The sequence below is a fragment of the Suricata suricatta genome, chromosome 17 (assembly GCF_006229205.1).
Source record: "Suricata suricatta isolate VVHF042 chromosome 17, meerkat_22Aug2017_6uvM2_HiC, whole genome shotgun sequence".
NCBI lineage: Eukaryota > Metazoa > Chordata > Mammalia > Carnivora > Herpestidae > Suricata > Suricata suricatta.
The window spans coordinates 39,323,905-39,340,052 of NC_043716.1; the positions used below are offsets into that span (position 1 = coordinate 39,323,905).

Below are 16,148 nucleotides of genomic sequence, written 5' to 3' on the forward strand. Positions count from 1 at the left end.
AAATAATTGATAAAGAAATATATGTTTTATTTAATTTGTAACTAAATCGATGGAAATTAAACTTTAGTGAGGCAGCATTTCTTATTTATGAGATTGTTAAAGGCTGAACACATCCACTGTTGACTAACATTCATGCAATTCTAGAATACCATTGGCTGGGAGTGTAAATTAGTATAATCTTTCCAGAGGTCAAACTGGAAATGTCTATCAAAAAATTTTAAAGGTTCATATTCTCTGACTCATAAAATCTTTCTAGGAATTTTCCTAATAGATATTCAAGTGCACAAAAATATATAAGAATGTTCACTGCTAAATGTCCTTCAGTAATAGGGGATTGTTTAAATAAATTATGGTATTATTCATTCAGCAGAATACCGTGCAATCATTAAGAGAGAATAAAGTAAACTTGCTTTTTATTTGGTTTATTTAGCCCCTTTGAGAATAATCTGAAGAAGGGTACGGGTGGAAGCAGGGAGACTAGCTATGAAGTTTTCCATGACTTGAGGCAAGAGATGATTGTCAATTGAAATAAAAATTATAAGCAGTATACGTGGTATGGTTTTATTTGTACAAAAAATAACATATGGTATATGATATGACATGTTATATGTTACATGAAGTGATCCACAACAAGTGACTTTCGGGGTGGGTGGGTGGCTCAGTCAGTTGAGTGTCCAGCTTCGGCTCAGGTCATGATCTCATGGTTCATGGGTTCGAGCCCCGCATCGGGCTCTGTGCTGACAGCTAGCTCAGAGCCTGGAGCCTGCTTCAGATTCTGCATTTCCCTCTCTCTCTGACCCTCCCCTGCTCACGCTGTCTCTGTCTCTCAAAAAAAAAATAAATAAATAAAAAATAAAAAACATAAGAAAAAAATAAAAAATAAACATTATTAAAAAAAAACAAGTGACTTTCACTGAACAAGAGACTTTTTCTCTACTTAATGCAACTTTGTATTGCTGTTTCCCCCCACAATAAGCTTATAATTCATTTACAACAAAATTAAACCTTTATAGAAAGATAATATAACAAATACAGGAAGTTAGGGAAATAATGTCATAAAATTGCCCATACATTGTTATTTTTATATTTTCCATTAACGTGTGTTATTCCTATGGATATTAACATAGTTATATTTGTATTTATAACCTACCTGCAATTTTTGTAGCCTGTTTTTAAGATTTAACATTACAGGGGCACCTGGGTGGCTCAGTTGGTTAGGTGTCTGACTCTTGATTTCAGCTCAGGTCATGATCTCAGGGTTTATGGGTTCAAGCCCTGCGTTGGGCTGTGTGTTGACATTTTCTCTCTCTCCCTCTCTGTCCCTCCCCTGCTCTCTCTCTCTAAGAAAAAAAAAGCTTTAGGGGAGCCTGGGTGGCTCAGCCAGTTAAGTGTCCAACTTTGGCTCAGGTAATGATCTGGCAGTTCATGCTTTTGATCCCCACTTTGGGCTTTGTACTGACAGCTCAGAGCCTGGAGCCTGCTTTGGGTTCTGTATCTTCCTCTTTCTCTCTCCCCCTACTTCACTCGTACTGCCTCTCTCTCAAAAATAAATTAAAAAAAATTTTTTTAACTTTAACTTTTAACATTATATATTATTTTTCATTTTGCTACATAATTTTCATAATTATCATTCTCATGGCTGTGTTATGCCCAGATTTTTAACATCGTCCCCAAAAACCAGAAACCGCCAGGGAGACCGAGTCACACATGCAAAAGCAAAGGGCTTTATTATTACGGGCTTATAAACTCGGGCTCACAGACTTCACCAACGCAGTGGATCCATGTGGAGAGCCCCAAACAAAGGCAGGGTGGGGCCTTTATGGGTTTGGGAAGGGAGAGTTACAGGAAATTGTGACACAGGTATAGTGACCCAATCACTATCACCTATCAATATTGGCAGTAATTTTAACCATACATTGATACATTTGGTGGGAGCCAATCACAACATTTAGAGTATTGACCAATCACAGAGTGGGCCCAGGACCCTCACGTAGGGCGTGGCTAGCCTCAAGCAATAGGAGCAATAGGTGATTATCTATAGCTTCTATCTCTAGGCCTGCCCTTAGAAATGTGAAGGTGTTAGCTGGCCTTTCCTGACTGGGTGTTACAAGGGTTGTCCCTCCTTCCTTGGGCCATGTGTGCCCTTCTACTGTCAAATGATTCTGAGAAGCTGACACCTAGGCCTCCAAGGTCAGAGGGGACACTTGGAGCCTGTTATGGAGTCATTTTGATTCAGACCTGCGTCCTTACAGCTGCATTACATCAAATGAGTGAACTTAATGTATTTCTTTTTTGCTGGAAATTCCACCGTTTCCAGTTTTGGTGATGACAATAATGCTGTAAGAAGAGCTGACTGATTCCTTGTGATAGGGTCTCACGGTTGGGATTACTGAATTAAAAGAGCATGGCCATTTCATGTCTACTGATTAACGTTAGCAATTTCTTTCAAAAGAGGTTGCACGTAATTACATTCTACCTCCGGTAATGTATAAAGAGAGCCTGTTTCATGATGTTTTGGGCAGTATTAGGTATCATATGTCTGAGGAACACAGGCCAAAAAATGGCACTTGCCTGCTATTTTAACTGGCATCACTTGTTACTTGTATATACTGGCTTGCTGTAGTTCCTCTTTTGTGAATTTTCTGTTTGCGTCCTTTGCTCATTTATCTCCTAGGCTCTTAATATTTTTCTCAATATTTTTCACCATTTTATGTGAATGGCCTATTTAATTAAGGTGTTTTCCAGATGTGCAAAAGTTTTAAATTTTTGTGAAATCAAATCTTTTTTTCTTGGTGACTTCTATTGCTTACAAGGTTGTTATTTATAAATAAATAAATAAATAAATAAATAACTGTTAAAATTAAATTTAATTAAAAAAAGAAACTTCTATTGCTTACAAGGTTGTTATTTATAAATAAATAAATAAATAAATAAATAAATAACTGTTAAATTTAATTAAAAAAAGAAAGTTGTTCCCACTTCTAGAAATAACTTTCCTAGTATTTTAAATGTATGTGACTTTTCTCTATTTGCTATTAGATGCAGCTTGTGGAACTAGATTGCTCTTCTCCTGGTATTGCTAACTAATTAGAGATTACCACCTTTTTTCCTCTTGGGTCTAAATTTCAGCATGACCCCCCCAACCCACACACAATCTGGAGGAGGTAAGTGGAGTCACCCCCAGAGAACCCTCACCTTGGCCTCGTGTGGCTCCTGGTCCTACATGTCTTCCTGCTTGGCGGCTACTAGCTAACACCGTCTCAGAAAGGCGTGGAGGTGTAACTAGCTTCTGAAGAGAAGAGCATATAGAAATTACAACTGAGGATTTGGAAGTCTAGACTCCCTGTATTCAAAACCTGTCTTTGTCATTCCCCAGCTCTGACCTTGAACAAGTTAGTCAACTGCTCTGTGCCTTGATTCCTTATTTATAAAACTAGAGTAATAGTATATGTCACATAGGGTGGTGTGATGATTTAAATGAACTAATAATATGAGGCACAAAGAGCAATGCCTGGTGCTTAGAAAACTCGCCCTGTGCCCAGCTGCTTGGAGAGCATGTGAGAGCTGGCATGCAAAATGGTTGAGCGATTGTCAGTAACAGACAAAATACTCTTAAGTCATAGGAGTGTCTGGGTGGCTCAGTTGGTTGAATGTCAGAGTCTTGATTTTGGATCAGGTCTCACAACTGTGAGATCAAGCTTCATTTTGGGCTCTGCATTGGGCTCTTCCTCTACTGCTCATGTGCTCCTCTCTCTCTCAAAAAAAAGTACCCTAAGTATTCAATTCAACAAATATTGATTGAGGACCTACTATGTGCTAGTGATTCTACCTCTGGAAGGATACTCTAAGGAACTGTTCTAGTAGTTTATATTCTGTAGGAGAGAATTTGACAATAAACTTATAAACAAATAAGATGATCAGATAATGGTATTAAGAGTTGAATTGTGTCCCCACAAAATATGTTTAAGTCCTAATCCCCCAGTACCTGTGCATGTGGCCTGATGTGGAAATAGGGTCTTTGCTGATGACCAAGTCAATGAGGTCATTAGAATAGGCCCTAATCTAATTTGACTGGTATCCTTTGAAAAGGGACAATTTGGATACAAAGATGGATGTGGGGGTTCCTGGGTGGCTCAGTCGGTTAAGCGCCCATCTTCGGCTCAGGTCATGATCTCACAGTTCGTGGGTTCAAGCCCTGTGCTGACAGCTCAGAGCCTGGAGCCTGCTTCAGATTCTGTCTCCCTCTCTTTGCCTCTCCCCTGCTCATGCTCTCTCTCTCAAAAGTAAACATGAAGAAATTTAAAAAAAAAGAGGGACGTGAATAGAGGGAAGACACATGAACAGACACAGGAAGAACATGATTCTTGGCTATCAGGAGCCAAGAGCAAGGCCTGGAATAGGTTCTTGCCTAGTACCTTAGAGGGAGCCTGATCCTGCTGACACTTTCATTATAGGCTGCTAGCCTCCAGAACTGTAAGGCAATTCTTTTCTCCAGTTCTAAGCCACCCAGCTTATGTACTTTGTTATAGCAGCAAACCAATATAATAGGTATAATAAGGAAAATAAGAGAATGATCTGATAGAGAATAAGTAGGGGCAAGGTTGAAATTATTTCAAGTGGGGGATTCAGGCCCTCTGTCAGCTGGCAAACCATCTAGGGTAATAAGCAGGGAAAAGACAGGGTCTGGCTTACTTTATATTTATGTTTTATACGTTTTTATTTTTATTTAAATTTCAGTTAACATACAGTGTGTACAACACAGTGACCCACCACTTCCATACAACACCTGGTGCTCATCACAAGAGAATTCCTTAATCCCCATGATCAATTTCACCCATCCCCCCCCCCCCCCCCCCCCCCCCCCCCCCCCCCCCCCCCCCCCCCCCCCCCCCCCCCCCCCCCCCCCCGCCATCCACCTCCCTCTGGTAACTTGTTCTCTATAGTTGAGAATCTGTTTCTTGATTTGCCTCCCTCATTCTTTTTTCTTCCCTTTGCTCATTTGCTTCTTAAATTCCACATAGGAGTGAAATGATAGTTACTAGTTGTGTTCGTCAGACAAGACTAGCCCACGGTCCTCCTTGTCTTCTTGATCTGATGTACTTTAATAAAACCTGTTTACTAAAGTATAAAACACACATAGAAAAGGACAAAATCCTAAATGTGCAACTCAATGACTTTTCACAAATGAACACACCCACGTAACCAGCACTCAACTCCTCTCCCTCAGTTCTGACACCATAGATTAGTTGTTTTGAACATCATCTAAATGGAATCATGTGGTATGTACTCAGTGGAGGTGAGGGAGGGAGGGGTGATGAACGATCAGGGAAATGACTTTGGAGCGTGGGAGAGTAAACTTGTCCGGAGCATGGAGTAGGCTCTCAGGCGGTGTTGTGCACCCACTTAAGATCTGTGAACATGAATTTAAAGTGAGACCAGTCATGGATGATCACATTTGACTCACAAGCACCAGGAAAGAACAGTGTGTTAAATATAGGGGTGCCCTCAGCAACTGTTCACTGAATGAATAAATAAAAAATGAGTGGAGTATTACATAAAATATTTGGATAGGGGAGGAAGGGAAATAAAGAAGGAACGTGTACCCTGTATCCATCTTCTTACAACCCATCTCAAGACAAAACACATTTGAGAACAAAGCCATATTTCAACAAGCACAAACATATTCAGTTTTCAACTTAAAGTTATTAATTCTGAAAGAAATGCAGGGTAATGGCATACTTAAAATAGGTGAAGTTAATTTAGGAAAGCATTCCTGAAGTTAAGGTCCAGATCACAGTTCAAAAGTGACTAGGTACAAGTGTTAACAAAAAGCAGAGGTAAAAAAAACTAGTTAAGTGTTAATAAGCAAGGTCGGCAGTATGGGCTATGTTGTATGTAGACTTGAAGAAATGGAAAAGGACTCTGAGCTTGGAAGCAGCGATGATAATAATGTAGTTTAAGGAGTAAGCTCTTCACGCTAAACATTAGCAGGTAGCGTATCTGACCAATGGCTGCTATATACTTGCTGCCTGCTTGTGTCCAGGCACTATGCTAGTTCTTTCACATATTCATAATTTCCAATATTCACAAACACTCCCAAACAGTTACATGTTGTTTGTTATCAAAATTCCATTTTACGAATGGGGGAATTGAGACTCAGCGTTTCAGTCATTTTCCTCAAAATATCAGTTAGTAAGGAGCTGAGGTGGGATTTGCAGCTAGGTCTGAGTCCAAAGGCCCCAGTTGGGGGTACTTCATTTAACCGTGTACTCCCGTCATCTCCCTTGTGCTTCCCACAGAGGCCTGCCCGGGAATAATCTGAGCAGCAAGAATGACCCCAAAAGGTAAATCAGACGACCTACCTTTGCACTTAATCCAAAGTGTTTCCTGACCGTCCTCCCCACCCCCCTCCCACCCGCAGTTTGCTAATGAGTCTTTCAATTTCTTCAACAGAACCACCTCTTTCCCTCCCTAGGCATTTGCCTGGGCTGCACCTCTCCTACCTTTGGAGCCTCTTCCTCTCACTCTTCTTCCCAAGCTAAAGCCTTTACATCCTCTAGATCCTCACCTGACACTTCCTCGGGGAGGCTGTCCTTGGCCATTCTATGTAAAATAGACCCCTGGTGTTCTCTCCTTCAGTTACTAGTTTCCTAGTATCTATCAGATTTTGCAATTACTTGTCAGGTTATTTTCTGATGTCTTTCCCCAGTATTAAGACCCAGGAGGCCGGAGAACTTGTCTTGTTTACCTTTGATTTCCTGGAGATGTGCTTTGCAATACAGGAGTGTGGCAACTCTCAACTGAGATGTACAGGAAGTGTAAAACTCATACTGGATTTCCAACACTCAGCATGAGAAAAAAAATGTAGAGCTCATTCATATTTTTATATTGATTACATGTTAAAATAATGTTTGGATAAACTGGGTTAAATCAATGATTAAAATTATTTCCACCTTATTTTTTTAATGGGGCTACTATTTAATTTTTGCTTACATAAATAACATTATTTTCAAGCTCCAGGACAGTGCTGTCCGGGGCCTAGTACAGTGTCCTCTCCTACTTTACTGAGTGAAAGAACAAATGTTAAGAGACAGACCGAATGAATGAATGAGTGACTGAAGAGATACGGTCTCTGCCTTTCGTTAGGAAAATGGATACGGTATTTGTCACGGGAGTAGGAGATCTGGGTTCTGGTCCAGGATTTACTTGAAACACCGTAGAGCCTTGGAAAAGCACTTGCTCCACTCTGGGCGCCAATTTGCCCATCAGGCAGCTGTTTTCGGAGGTCTGGAAGTGTATGGTACGAGAATGTGCGGCGGAGAAAGGTGGGGAAGCCTGGTACAACAGAACTTGTTTTCTGTAGGCTCCAGCCTAACACGAGAGCTTGGGCCGACGGGAGGAGGCAGCAAGAATCGCAGACTAGACCCTCCCGAGCCCAGCGCCGGGACCGCCGGCTTCCTCGGACCTACGTCACTGGGGCGCGACGGCGTTGTCCGTCCCGTCCTCGAGGCGGCAGCGGTTCTGAAGGTTCCTTCGGTGAAGCAGTACTCGAGACTCTCCAATGCTCAGGTTTCAGCAAACCACTTTCAGCCGCCCTCCTTCCTACTTCACCCTTACCCGCCTCAGGAAGCCGGGAGAGAAGAGTTCCGCCCGCCGCGTCCAGGGCTGGACCTCAGCGCGGCTGCGCAGGGCACGTGCCCATCCTCGCGGAGTCCCGGCGATTGGCTGTGACGTAACTTCCGGCGTGAGCAGCGAAAGCCGGGAGGGCGAGCGAGCGAGAGAGCAGGCAGCAGGCTGCAGGCGGGCGGGCGGACGACACAGAGGGAGGGTGAGAACGAGCAGTGAGTGAGCCGGCGAGGGCGGCCGAGTCCCTAGAACAGCCGAGATTCCTCCCGTCCCTCTGACCCCCTCCCCGGAGCCCACAGCGCCTCCGGTCTCCAGTGGAGCGGACACGGCCCGGCCCGGCCATGGCCTCGTTGCTGAAGGTGGATCAGGAAGTGAAGCTCAAGGTAGCGGCACCGGTCCGGGCCTCCTTACCCCTCGCTTCGATCCCCGATCAGTCTGACTGTCTCCCCACTCTCCATGGTGTCTTTGTCTCCCTGGGGATACCAGCTCTGAGCTTCCGCTCGACTCAGCCCAGCCCCCCACTCCCGGAGATGGCATCGGGGAGAGGATACTATAGGGTAGCCTTCTGAACCGAGTCTGGTGGTGGAGAGCCCCAGAGAGACCTCCGCGGACACGTGGTAGACTCAGCACTGTAGGCCAATGACAGCTGGAAGTCCCCCAGCCTAGGAACGTCCCCGCCTCCGGATGCTATCGCCGCTCTACCCCTACCCTTAGCGTCAGGCCTGCCTGGTATCAAAGGCTGGGTCTGGATGGGGGTTAGCACGTTTGTGAGCTCACACCTCCCCTCACTACCTGTCTTTTGTTTGCTCTCAAATTCAGACGGCTTCAGACACTGGAGGGGGAGAGGGGTGGGAGGGAAGACAGGTGGGTGCTGCCCTTAAGCCCCGCTTCCCTCTCCTGAGATGGAGAAATGGATTCTCAAAAAAATAAAGTATTTACAGTCTGGGGGCCTCTCAGCTTCCCATTACAATTACAAGGTGAGAGGAAGACCGCTGGATTTGGGATTTCCCATCCTGCTCTTACCTCTGTTGGCCAGGTACTGACTTGCTGTTACTGAATTCCTCTCTTTGTTAATTTTAGGTTGATTCTTTCAGAGAGCGGATCACAAGTGAGGTGAGTGCAATAAACAGAAAAAATAAGTGTTGGTTGATAGATGGGAGTTTCCCAAAGAAGAGATCTGTAGAGAGAGACCGTCCCACAATTATTAATTGAGCTGTATTTTCCTTCATCTGTAGGCAGAAGATTTGGTGGCAAATTTTTTCCCAAAGAAGTTGTTAGAACTTGATAGTTTTTTGAAGGTGAGAGACCCTTTTCTTTTCTTGATTGCCCAATTTTTTTGGCACTGGTCTTTCTGTCAAATGGGACAAATCATGTGCTGATTCTATTTTGTTTTGTACTGTAAAACACTCTCATTTCTTGCCCTTCAAATGAAATACTTCTTTGTTCATTTTGAAAAGACTAATGTTGTTTTGGGGGTGGGTGTCTGTCTTTCAGGAACCAATCCTAAACATCCATGATCTAACTCAGATCCACTCAGACATGAATCTCCCAGTCCCTGACCCCATTCTTCTCACCAATAGCCACGATGGACTGGACGGTGTGAGTGTCCTGTTTTTCTTTGGATTCTGAAGCAATAGGTTCTCTATTCTCTGTTCTCTGTTTCCTGGTCAGTTTGAACATGAGCAGAGCAGACAGCGGGATTCGGGAGTTCTCACAGGGGCTCTTACAGACACGATGATTCCAGTACACCGCTTTCCAACCCTGGCTTTCATTTGTAGCATGAAGCGCGGAACCTAATGCTTCACTGTCCTGGAGTGAGTTCCAAATGGGACTAACAGCTACAGGTTCCCTCAGCTTATCTGGTCTGTCCCTGTGGCTCTAAGCAAGATTTCTCTTACCCGTTCCAATGTCTTGAGCACTGTTAACAGGATGAGTAGTTCTTGCTATATAACTGTAGTCCCTGTCTTTGCCCTGCATCTTTAGCACCTAGTGCTTGTCAGTTTATGTTCACATTTAAATAACATTGCTGACACTGTATTGTTGTTTGAATTACTGTCTCATTGATAGAGCTTGAATTCTGGAAGCTTCATTTCTGTATCCCCAACACCTAGTACTGTCCCTGCTACATGTATTAAGTGCTAAATACATGTTTGTTGATTGAATATTGTGCTTCTTTATGGAACCAGAAAATTTGTACATATTCCCTTAATTATCCTCACCCTGCATTGAATGGTTCATTTTTCCTGTTGTTTGTAGTATCCACTCCCCGCTCCCCTAATTGCTTAATGTGTTCTTTGAAAGGTAAGAGTGTAAGTTGTTTTGGGGCAACAACATTTCCTTAAAGCCCTGTGTGTGCTTAGTGAATGGTGCATAAAGGAATAAAACAACTTCCGGGGCCAAAGAAGGGATCGGGCTTGCTTGAAGGGTAGCCTGTGAGGGGGTGTGAGCGTCAAGAGCAGGCTAATTCCTGTCTCTGTGTCTCTAGCCCACTTATAAGAAGCGAAGGCTGGATGAGTGTGAAGAGGCCTTCCAAGGTAGGAGCCTGCCCCACCTTGCCCACTCCCTGGCTAGTAGCCCTGAGCAGGAGGATTGGTCTGGAGGTCTCCTGGTCAGGAGACAGAATCGGATTTTATTTGCCAGAGTTAGCATGCTCAGGGTCTCCAAACATAATGACTATTTAGCACCCAAAACCTAATTTCCCAGTAAACAGGGAGGGTTAATGTTGCGTGGACTGCCAAGGGAGAGAGTTTAGAAGTGGCCACACATCTCAGATTTTTCACAGAAGTCCTGGTGTCGTGGTATTTCCTCTTTAGTAATATTGGTACATTAAATCTTTGGAGCATATTTTAATTTCCTTACTCAGATTTTTGGCACACTTTAGACACTCCTCCTTTACTAATCCATACATTTTTTCTCTTTGATTCTCGGTGGTGTCATGGTTTGCAGATAGGGTTGTGACAGATAAGAAAGGTAGTGGTCATAGCATCTCATGGGTCTGGGAAGAAGAGAGAAAAGTGGGGGGTGTGAATGTCCTGTTCCCTACCCCAGTCATTTGACCTTCATGTCCCTGCCAGGAACCAAGGTGTTTGTGATGCCCAATGGGATGCTAAAAAGCAACCAGCAGCTGGTGGACATTATTGAGAAAGTGAAACCCGAGATCCGGCTGCTGATTGAGAAATGCAACACGGTGAGGCAGGGGCTTGTGACCTATGGGCTGACCCCAAATAGCCTGGCTTGAACTGAAAAATGGTGGATGTGGAATGGGAGGCATGGAGGTGATAGGGGAGTTGGCACATTAAATATCTTGGCCCCTGGGCTCCTGGCCTGTGGCCCAGCGGCATGGATTGTACACTTCGTGGCCTCAGCAGAAAAGGCAAGGGTCTTCACTTACAACTTTGTTATTTATTATATGTATTTGGTCCTCTCACCTTCCAGGTCAAAATGTGGGTACAGCTCCTGATTCCTAGGATAGAGGATGGGAACAACTTTGGGGTGTCCATTCAGGTAACGTGCTCATATGACAAATTGGAGAGGAAGGTTCAGGAGGTTTACCCTCCTTTCCCCTGGCTTGGTTTTTCCTTTCCCTTTGGTCCGCTCTCTGGGTGATATGAAAGTGACTTGACCCACTTGGTATTTTTTAGGAGGAGACAGTTGCAGAACTAAGAACTGTTGAGAGTGAAGCTGCATCTTATCTGGACCAGATTTCTAGGTAGGGCTGCTTGGGCCTGGCCCAGGAATCAGGGGCTGGGAATGTGACAAGCACTGTCCAGGGTCCCCTGCAGCTTCTTCCTCTTCTCTCTCCTTCCAGATATTACATTACAAGAGCCAAATTGGTTTCTAAAATAGCTAAATATCCCCATGTGGTAAGTAAGGGTTTGGGGGTCTGAGGGTGGAAGTGGGAGGAGAGGGAGGCCATTTCTGGGCAAGAGCTGCCTGTGAACATCTGGCCTCGGAAATGAGCCTGGTCTCTGCCCTCCTTCCAGGAGGACTATCGCCGCACCGTGACGGAGATTGATGAGAAAGAATATATCAGCCTTCGGCTCATCATATCAGAGTTAAGAAATCAATATGTAAGTGACCTTGGTCCCTGCACACAGTCACCTTGGCCGTTAGTCCCGGGGACCATTTTCTTGCTATGCTCTGGGGGCATCAAGACGGAGGATGGAGTATGATAAAATGAGTAGGACAAATTCTCATCAACTGAGTGTTGAGAACTCTGAAATCATTGAGAGCACGTAGCTGGGGATCCCCCTTTCTCTTTGGACAGCAGGGAGTACAGTGTAGGCATGAAGATGTGGGCAGTAGAGTCAGACAGGCTTAGGTTGAGAACCAATTCTTTCTGTAACCGGTGGCCTTGGGCAAGCTGTTGAACTCAAACTTGAGTTTCTTCATCTCTAAGATAGAACTTAGAGTATCTTGGCACCAAGGTGGTTTTTAAAAATGAGTGAAATAGGGGCACTTGGGTGACTCAATCAGTCGGGCATCTGTCTTTGGCTCAGGTCATGATCCTGTGGTTCATTGGCTTGAGCTCCGCGTTGGGCTCTGTGCTGACAGCTCAGAGCCTGAAGCCTACTTCGAATTCTGTGTCTCCCCCGCTCTCTGCCCCTCCTCCTGCTTGCACTATGTCTCTCTCTCTCTCTCTCTCTCAAAAATAAATAAACATTAAAAAGAAAAAAAGAGAGTGAAATAGCATATCAAAAGAGCCAGTACAATTGTTGGTACATTAGGTGTTCAATAAATGTTAGTTGTTATGGGGCCTGGGAAGTACCCAGGAATCGCCGTGTGTGGGTATTAGGGGAGGCGGCTACCCCGAATTTGAGTTACGATGGGTGAGATTGGGATCATGCATGTGATTGCTTAGGGATTTGTGGTGGGCGTCTTGTTTCCTTGGGAAGTTGGGGTGGAATAAATGTGTGATTCTCTGACCTTTTCTCCCAGGTCACTCTACATGACATGATTCTGAAAAATATCGAGAAGATCAAACGGCCCCGGAGCAGCAATGCAGAGACACTGTACTGAGGCCAGGGCCAGGGCCAGGGGACTCTGTGAGTCTGGCTCAAGACCGACATTGCCTTGGTTTGTTACATGACTATCGTGATGGGGAAACTGGCTGGAAATAGTAATCACACCTCTCTCTGTTTTTAGTTAGAGTCTAATGAAACTCTCATGTAGTTCTGTGACGTGTTTACCTCTTTTTTCAGGCCTCAGGAACTCTTCTATTTTCTTCCCTAATACCCCACACCTGACCTGTCCTAATTTCTGGAGAACTCCAGGTTTGTGTGTGCAGGTTATTGGCACAAGAATACTTGTGATTTCTCTCCCTGCCCTCTCCCTCCTGTGTCTTGGGCTTTGTGTTTTCTTCCTTCTTTTGACTAGTTGATTAGAAGCTGAGGGAACTGGAAGGAAAGTGCTAGGTGTTTTTAGGAACTGGAGTCAGGGGGCGACCAGCTCCTCTTCTCTGACCTGAGGTTAGTGTATCTTGCCACCGTGTGGGATGTTGGACCCTCCCTCCCACAGTTTCCCTGGTGATGACTTAGGGTTTCCCATTCACATACATCCCACCTTGAACCTGATCATGACAAGAACACCTTAGGCCTTCAGCCAAATCCCTAGCTCCTTGAGATGTTATTATAATTAGGATTTTCACATACACATATGTGTGTGGTATGCACAGAGCATACGCCTTCCTACTCTGTGACCTGATTTCCCCATCCCGTCGTCTGTGGGGTCGCCCCATGTACCCCCAACCCTGTAAACTGTCACACACACATCATCCAGAAGGTGATTGACAGTTGTCGTAGTCCTCACCCACTAGGGCTCTTTGTTCTGCTGTTATAGCCTCTTGGTGTCCAGAGGCTGGTGAGCTGGAGGAGAGCTAAGAGATGAGAAGCAGAGGATTTAGAGAAGGCCCTTTCTCTGTGACTCGGGTCCTTTTGGGCGTTACTGCAAACGATGGTCCTCTGACTCCTGGTGGCCTCTTCCCAGGCCAGTTGTAAATTGGAGTGGGGCTGTCTGCAGCCATGAGGGCCAGTGCTGCTGCTCCTGCTGGGCTTTCTTATGGGAAAAATACTCCTTTTATTTATAGTATTGTGCTTCCAAGGAAAGCAGCACCTGTGTGTGTGTGTGTGTGTGTGTGTGTGTGCACGCGCGTGTGTGCGTGCACATGCACACGTGTGCATGTGCGCATTGCATGTATGTGAAAATCTGGGCAAGTCAAAACCATAGAAGAGTTGTCTCCTATCTCTCTAATCTTCCCGAGATACCACTTGATCCAGTTTTTCTGTTAACCCTCCTCAAACCCTGACTTTCTTTATTCTGCCAGTGCTGGAGAGTCAGTATCTGCAGTCAGCCTGCCAGTGACTCTCTCAGTATTTGTTTCTTTTATTCTTCCCCTGTCTCCTTGCCTTCAACCCCAATCACATTTCCGCCCAGATGCGTCGTTTTTACTCCCAGAATGCTGTAGAGAAGGAGTCAGGATGCTGTCTTCCCATAAATAGTATTCAGTAACAAACCAATTGCATTTTAGTTGGGCAGTGCCCCTACCACCCTCCAGATCCCTTACAGCTGAAACCCTTCCCTACTCCCACCATGTGTTTCTCAGTTTCCCTTTTTGTTTGTTGGATTATTCTGCCCTTACTTCTCACTCTACCACCCTTGGATCATAATGTAAAATTCTTTTACCATGTCAAGAAATTATTAAAAATGCAGGTACTTTGACCTCTTTCTAAAGCTGCAGATCCTGGTGCGATGCTCTGGTGGCTAGGGACAGACCTGTACTCACGTGCGTGCACATGGGGACACCCACCTCCACATACACCACCAGCCACCCTGTTGGGTATTTTTATACCAATTGAACTGTCTCTTTTCTCTAAAATAATGGAAAGACTGAGATTTCTGCCTACCATGAGGCAGGGGTGGTCCTTCATTTGTGTCCGGTCTGAATTCTGTGAAAGTTAGTTCTTCCGGAACCTAAGCTGCTTTGGTCCCTATCCCTTCAAGATCCCAGCTCCCTCCTCTCTTCCCGGGTGATGCCCATGAACTGCCAGTAGAGGCCACTCTAGTTCCACGTGTGGGGAATCACCTGGTTCAAGGCACACCCAACCGTGTCATTTTCTATACCTTACACTGATTTTCTGCACTGAGTAGTGGCTTAAATTTCTTGAGGAGATGCCAGGGACTCCTGGATTTGGTTCTCCAATGACTTGGAGGGCTGTCTAGGACTCTAGCTGAAATAAAGGTTCCTTAACTTCCACCTTGCAAAGTAGCCTTCTGATATCCAGTGATCCCCTCATTGTCTGCGGAAAGAGATTTGAGATCTTGAACAGTGGAGGAACATTTGCTGTATTCGGCTTCAGAGATCGGTACCGGTAGCTGACAATTTTTGGATGCCCCCCCTGTGTTAGGCTCTGTTAAGCACTTTACGTGCCTGACCACATTTAATTTTCACGAATCTTAGGTGGTTTATCCCTTCTTTGTAGGTGAGGACACTGAAACTCACGATAAGTGACTTCTCTGAGGTCCCACAGCTTAGGGATGGGGTGGGCGGTGGGGTTGGTGTAGAAATCTGACGGCTGAGCTCAGGCGCTCAGTGCTTCTGGCCCACTGACCAGATCAGAGGCCTGGTATTACAAACCAAGGGCTTGGCCTTTGGCAGCTGGCCAGGTGCTTCTTGCAGAACTGGGTCCTGGGAATATTGGGGGATGGTACCTGCCAGGAGGTGGGAAAATGGACAGTTCAGTGCCTGCGTGTAGCACACAGCACTTCACCAGGCATCTGAGATCTGCATTCTGCCTCAGACCCGTTCTGAGGGAAAGGTAGCACTTATAGTCAATCCAGATGCCCTCGAGTCTAGGCCAAGTGTTGGTGCTTAGAACTCCTACCAGTGCTGCCACCAGGAGTTCAGGGGCAGGGGACAGGCTGCGCACGTGGACGTAGTGCCTTGAGCCAAACCACGGAACAGAAAATTGGAACAGAATTATATAAATTAAGGTCAGAAATTTCCTGTCCAGCCCACAGGGTGGAGTTTTCTCCATTCCTTTCCATCCTACTGAATATAAACCCTGATTTGATGTCAGTAAGGGGAAGGAGCAGCTGTTAGGACTCATATTTCAGCTCTGAGTTCACCATGAACCTCAAGGTAGTCCTTGTGTTCCTGGCACTGTCCCTCATTACCATCTTTGCCCTGGCCTATGTTTTGCTGACCAGCCAAGGTGGCTCCAGCCAGCCTCCCCACTGCCCCTCTGTATCCCCCAGTGCCCAGCCCTGGACACCCCCCGACCAGAGCCAGCTGTTTGCAGACCTGAGCCCAGAGGAGCTGACGGCTGTGATGAGCTTCCTGACCCAGCAGCTGGGGCCAAGCCTGGTGGACGCAGCCCAGGCCCGCCCCTCGGACAACTGCGTCTTCTCGGTGGAGCTGCAGCTGCCCCCCAAGGCTGCTGCCCTGGCCCACCTGGACAGGGGGAGTCCCCCGCCTGCCCGGGAGGCACTGGCCATCGTCTTCTTTGGCGGACAACCCCAGCCCA

General features: G+C 45.6%; 2 protein-coding genes across 3 annotated transcripts in view; both read left to right on the forward strand.

Moving 5' to 3' along the window:
* Positions 1 to 7,738: 7,738 nt before the first annotated feature.
* Positions 7,739 to 14,355, forward strand: PSME3 (proteasome activator subunit 3). Of its 2 annotated transcripts, none has more exons than XM_029926916.1 (11): positions 7,739 to 8,009; positions 8,707 to 8,739; positions 8,862 to 8,924; positions 9,121 to 9,225; positions 10,112 to 10,160; positions 10,701 to 10,813; positions 11,062 to 11,130; positions 11,268 to 11,335; positions 11,435 to 11,489; positions 11,610 to 11,696; positions 12,565 to 14,355. In XM_029926916.1, exons 1-11 carry the CDS (start codon positions 7,968 to 7,970, stop codon positions 12,643 to 12,645), a joined length of 765 nt encoding a protein of 254 aa, XP_029782776.1. In that variant the 5' UTR covers positions 7,739 to 7,967; the 3' UTR covers positions 12,646 to 14,355. The 2 variants fall into 2 exon arrangements, with proteins under 2 accessions (XP_029782776.1, XP_029782775.1); XM_029926915.1 differs by lacking the exon at positions 7,739 to 8,009 and adding an exon at positions 8,482 to 8,603.
* A 107-nt stretch (positions 14,356 to 14,462) lies between these two features.
* The window catches only part of LOC115281531 (retina-specific copper amine oxidase), a 6,710-nt gene continuing 5,024 nt past the window's right edge, over positions 14,463 to 16,148 (forward strand). Inside the window, exon 1 of the mRNA XM_029926936.1 lies at positions 14,463 to 16,003. Within this exon, the coding sequence (XP_029782796.1) occupies positions 15,752 to 16,003 (252 nt within the window). The 5' untranslated portion in view covers positions 14,463 to 15,751. The remainder of the gene's footprint in view (positions 16,004 to 16,148) is intronic.

Excerpts from the sequence above, each read along its gene's own strand:
- PSME3 (XM_029926915.1), top strand. The coding sequence starts at position 8,529 with ATGGAGAAATGGATTCTCAAAAAAATAAAGTATTTACAGTCTGGGGGC. Across the intron at positions 9,226-10,111 it reads GCCACGATGGACTGGACGGT|CCCACTTATAAGAAGCGAAG; the intron begins GTGAGTGTCCTG and ends CTGTGTCTCTAG. Across the intron at positions 11,697-12,564 it reads CAGAGTTAAGAAATCAATAT|GTCACTCTACATGACATGAT; the intron begins GTAAGTGACCTT and ends CTTTTCTCCCAG.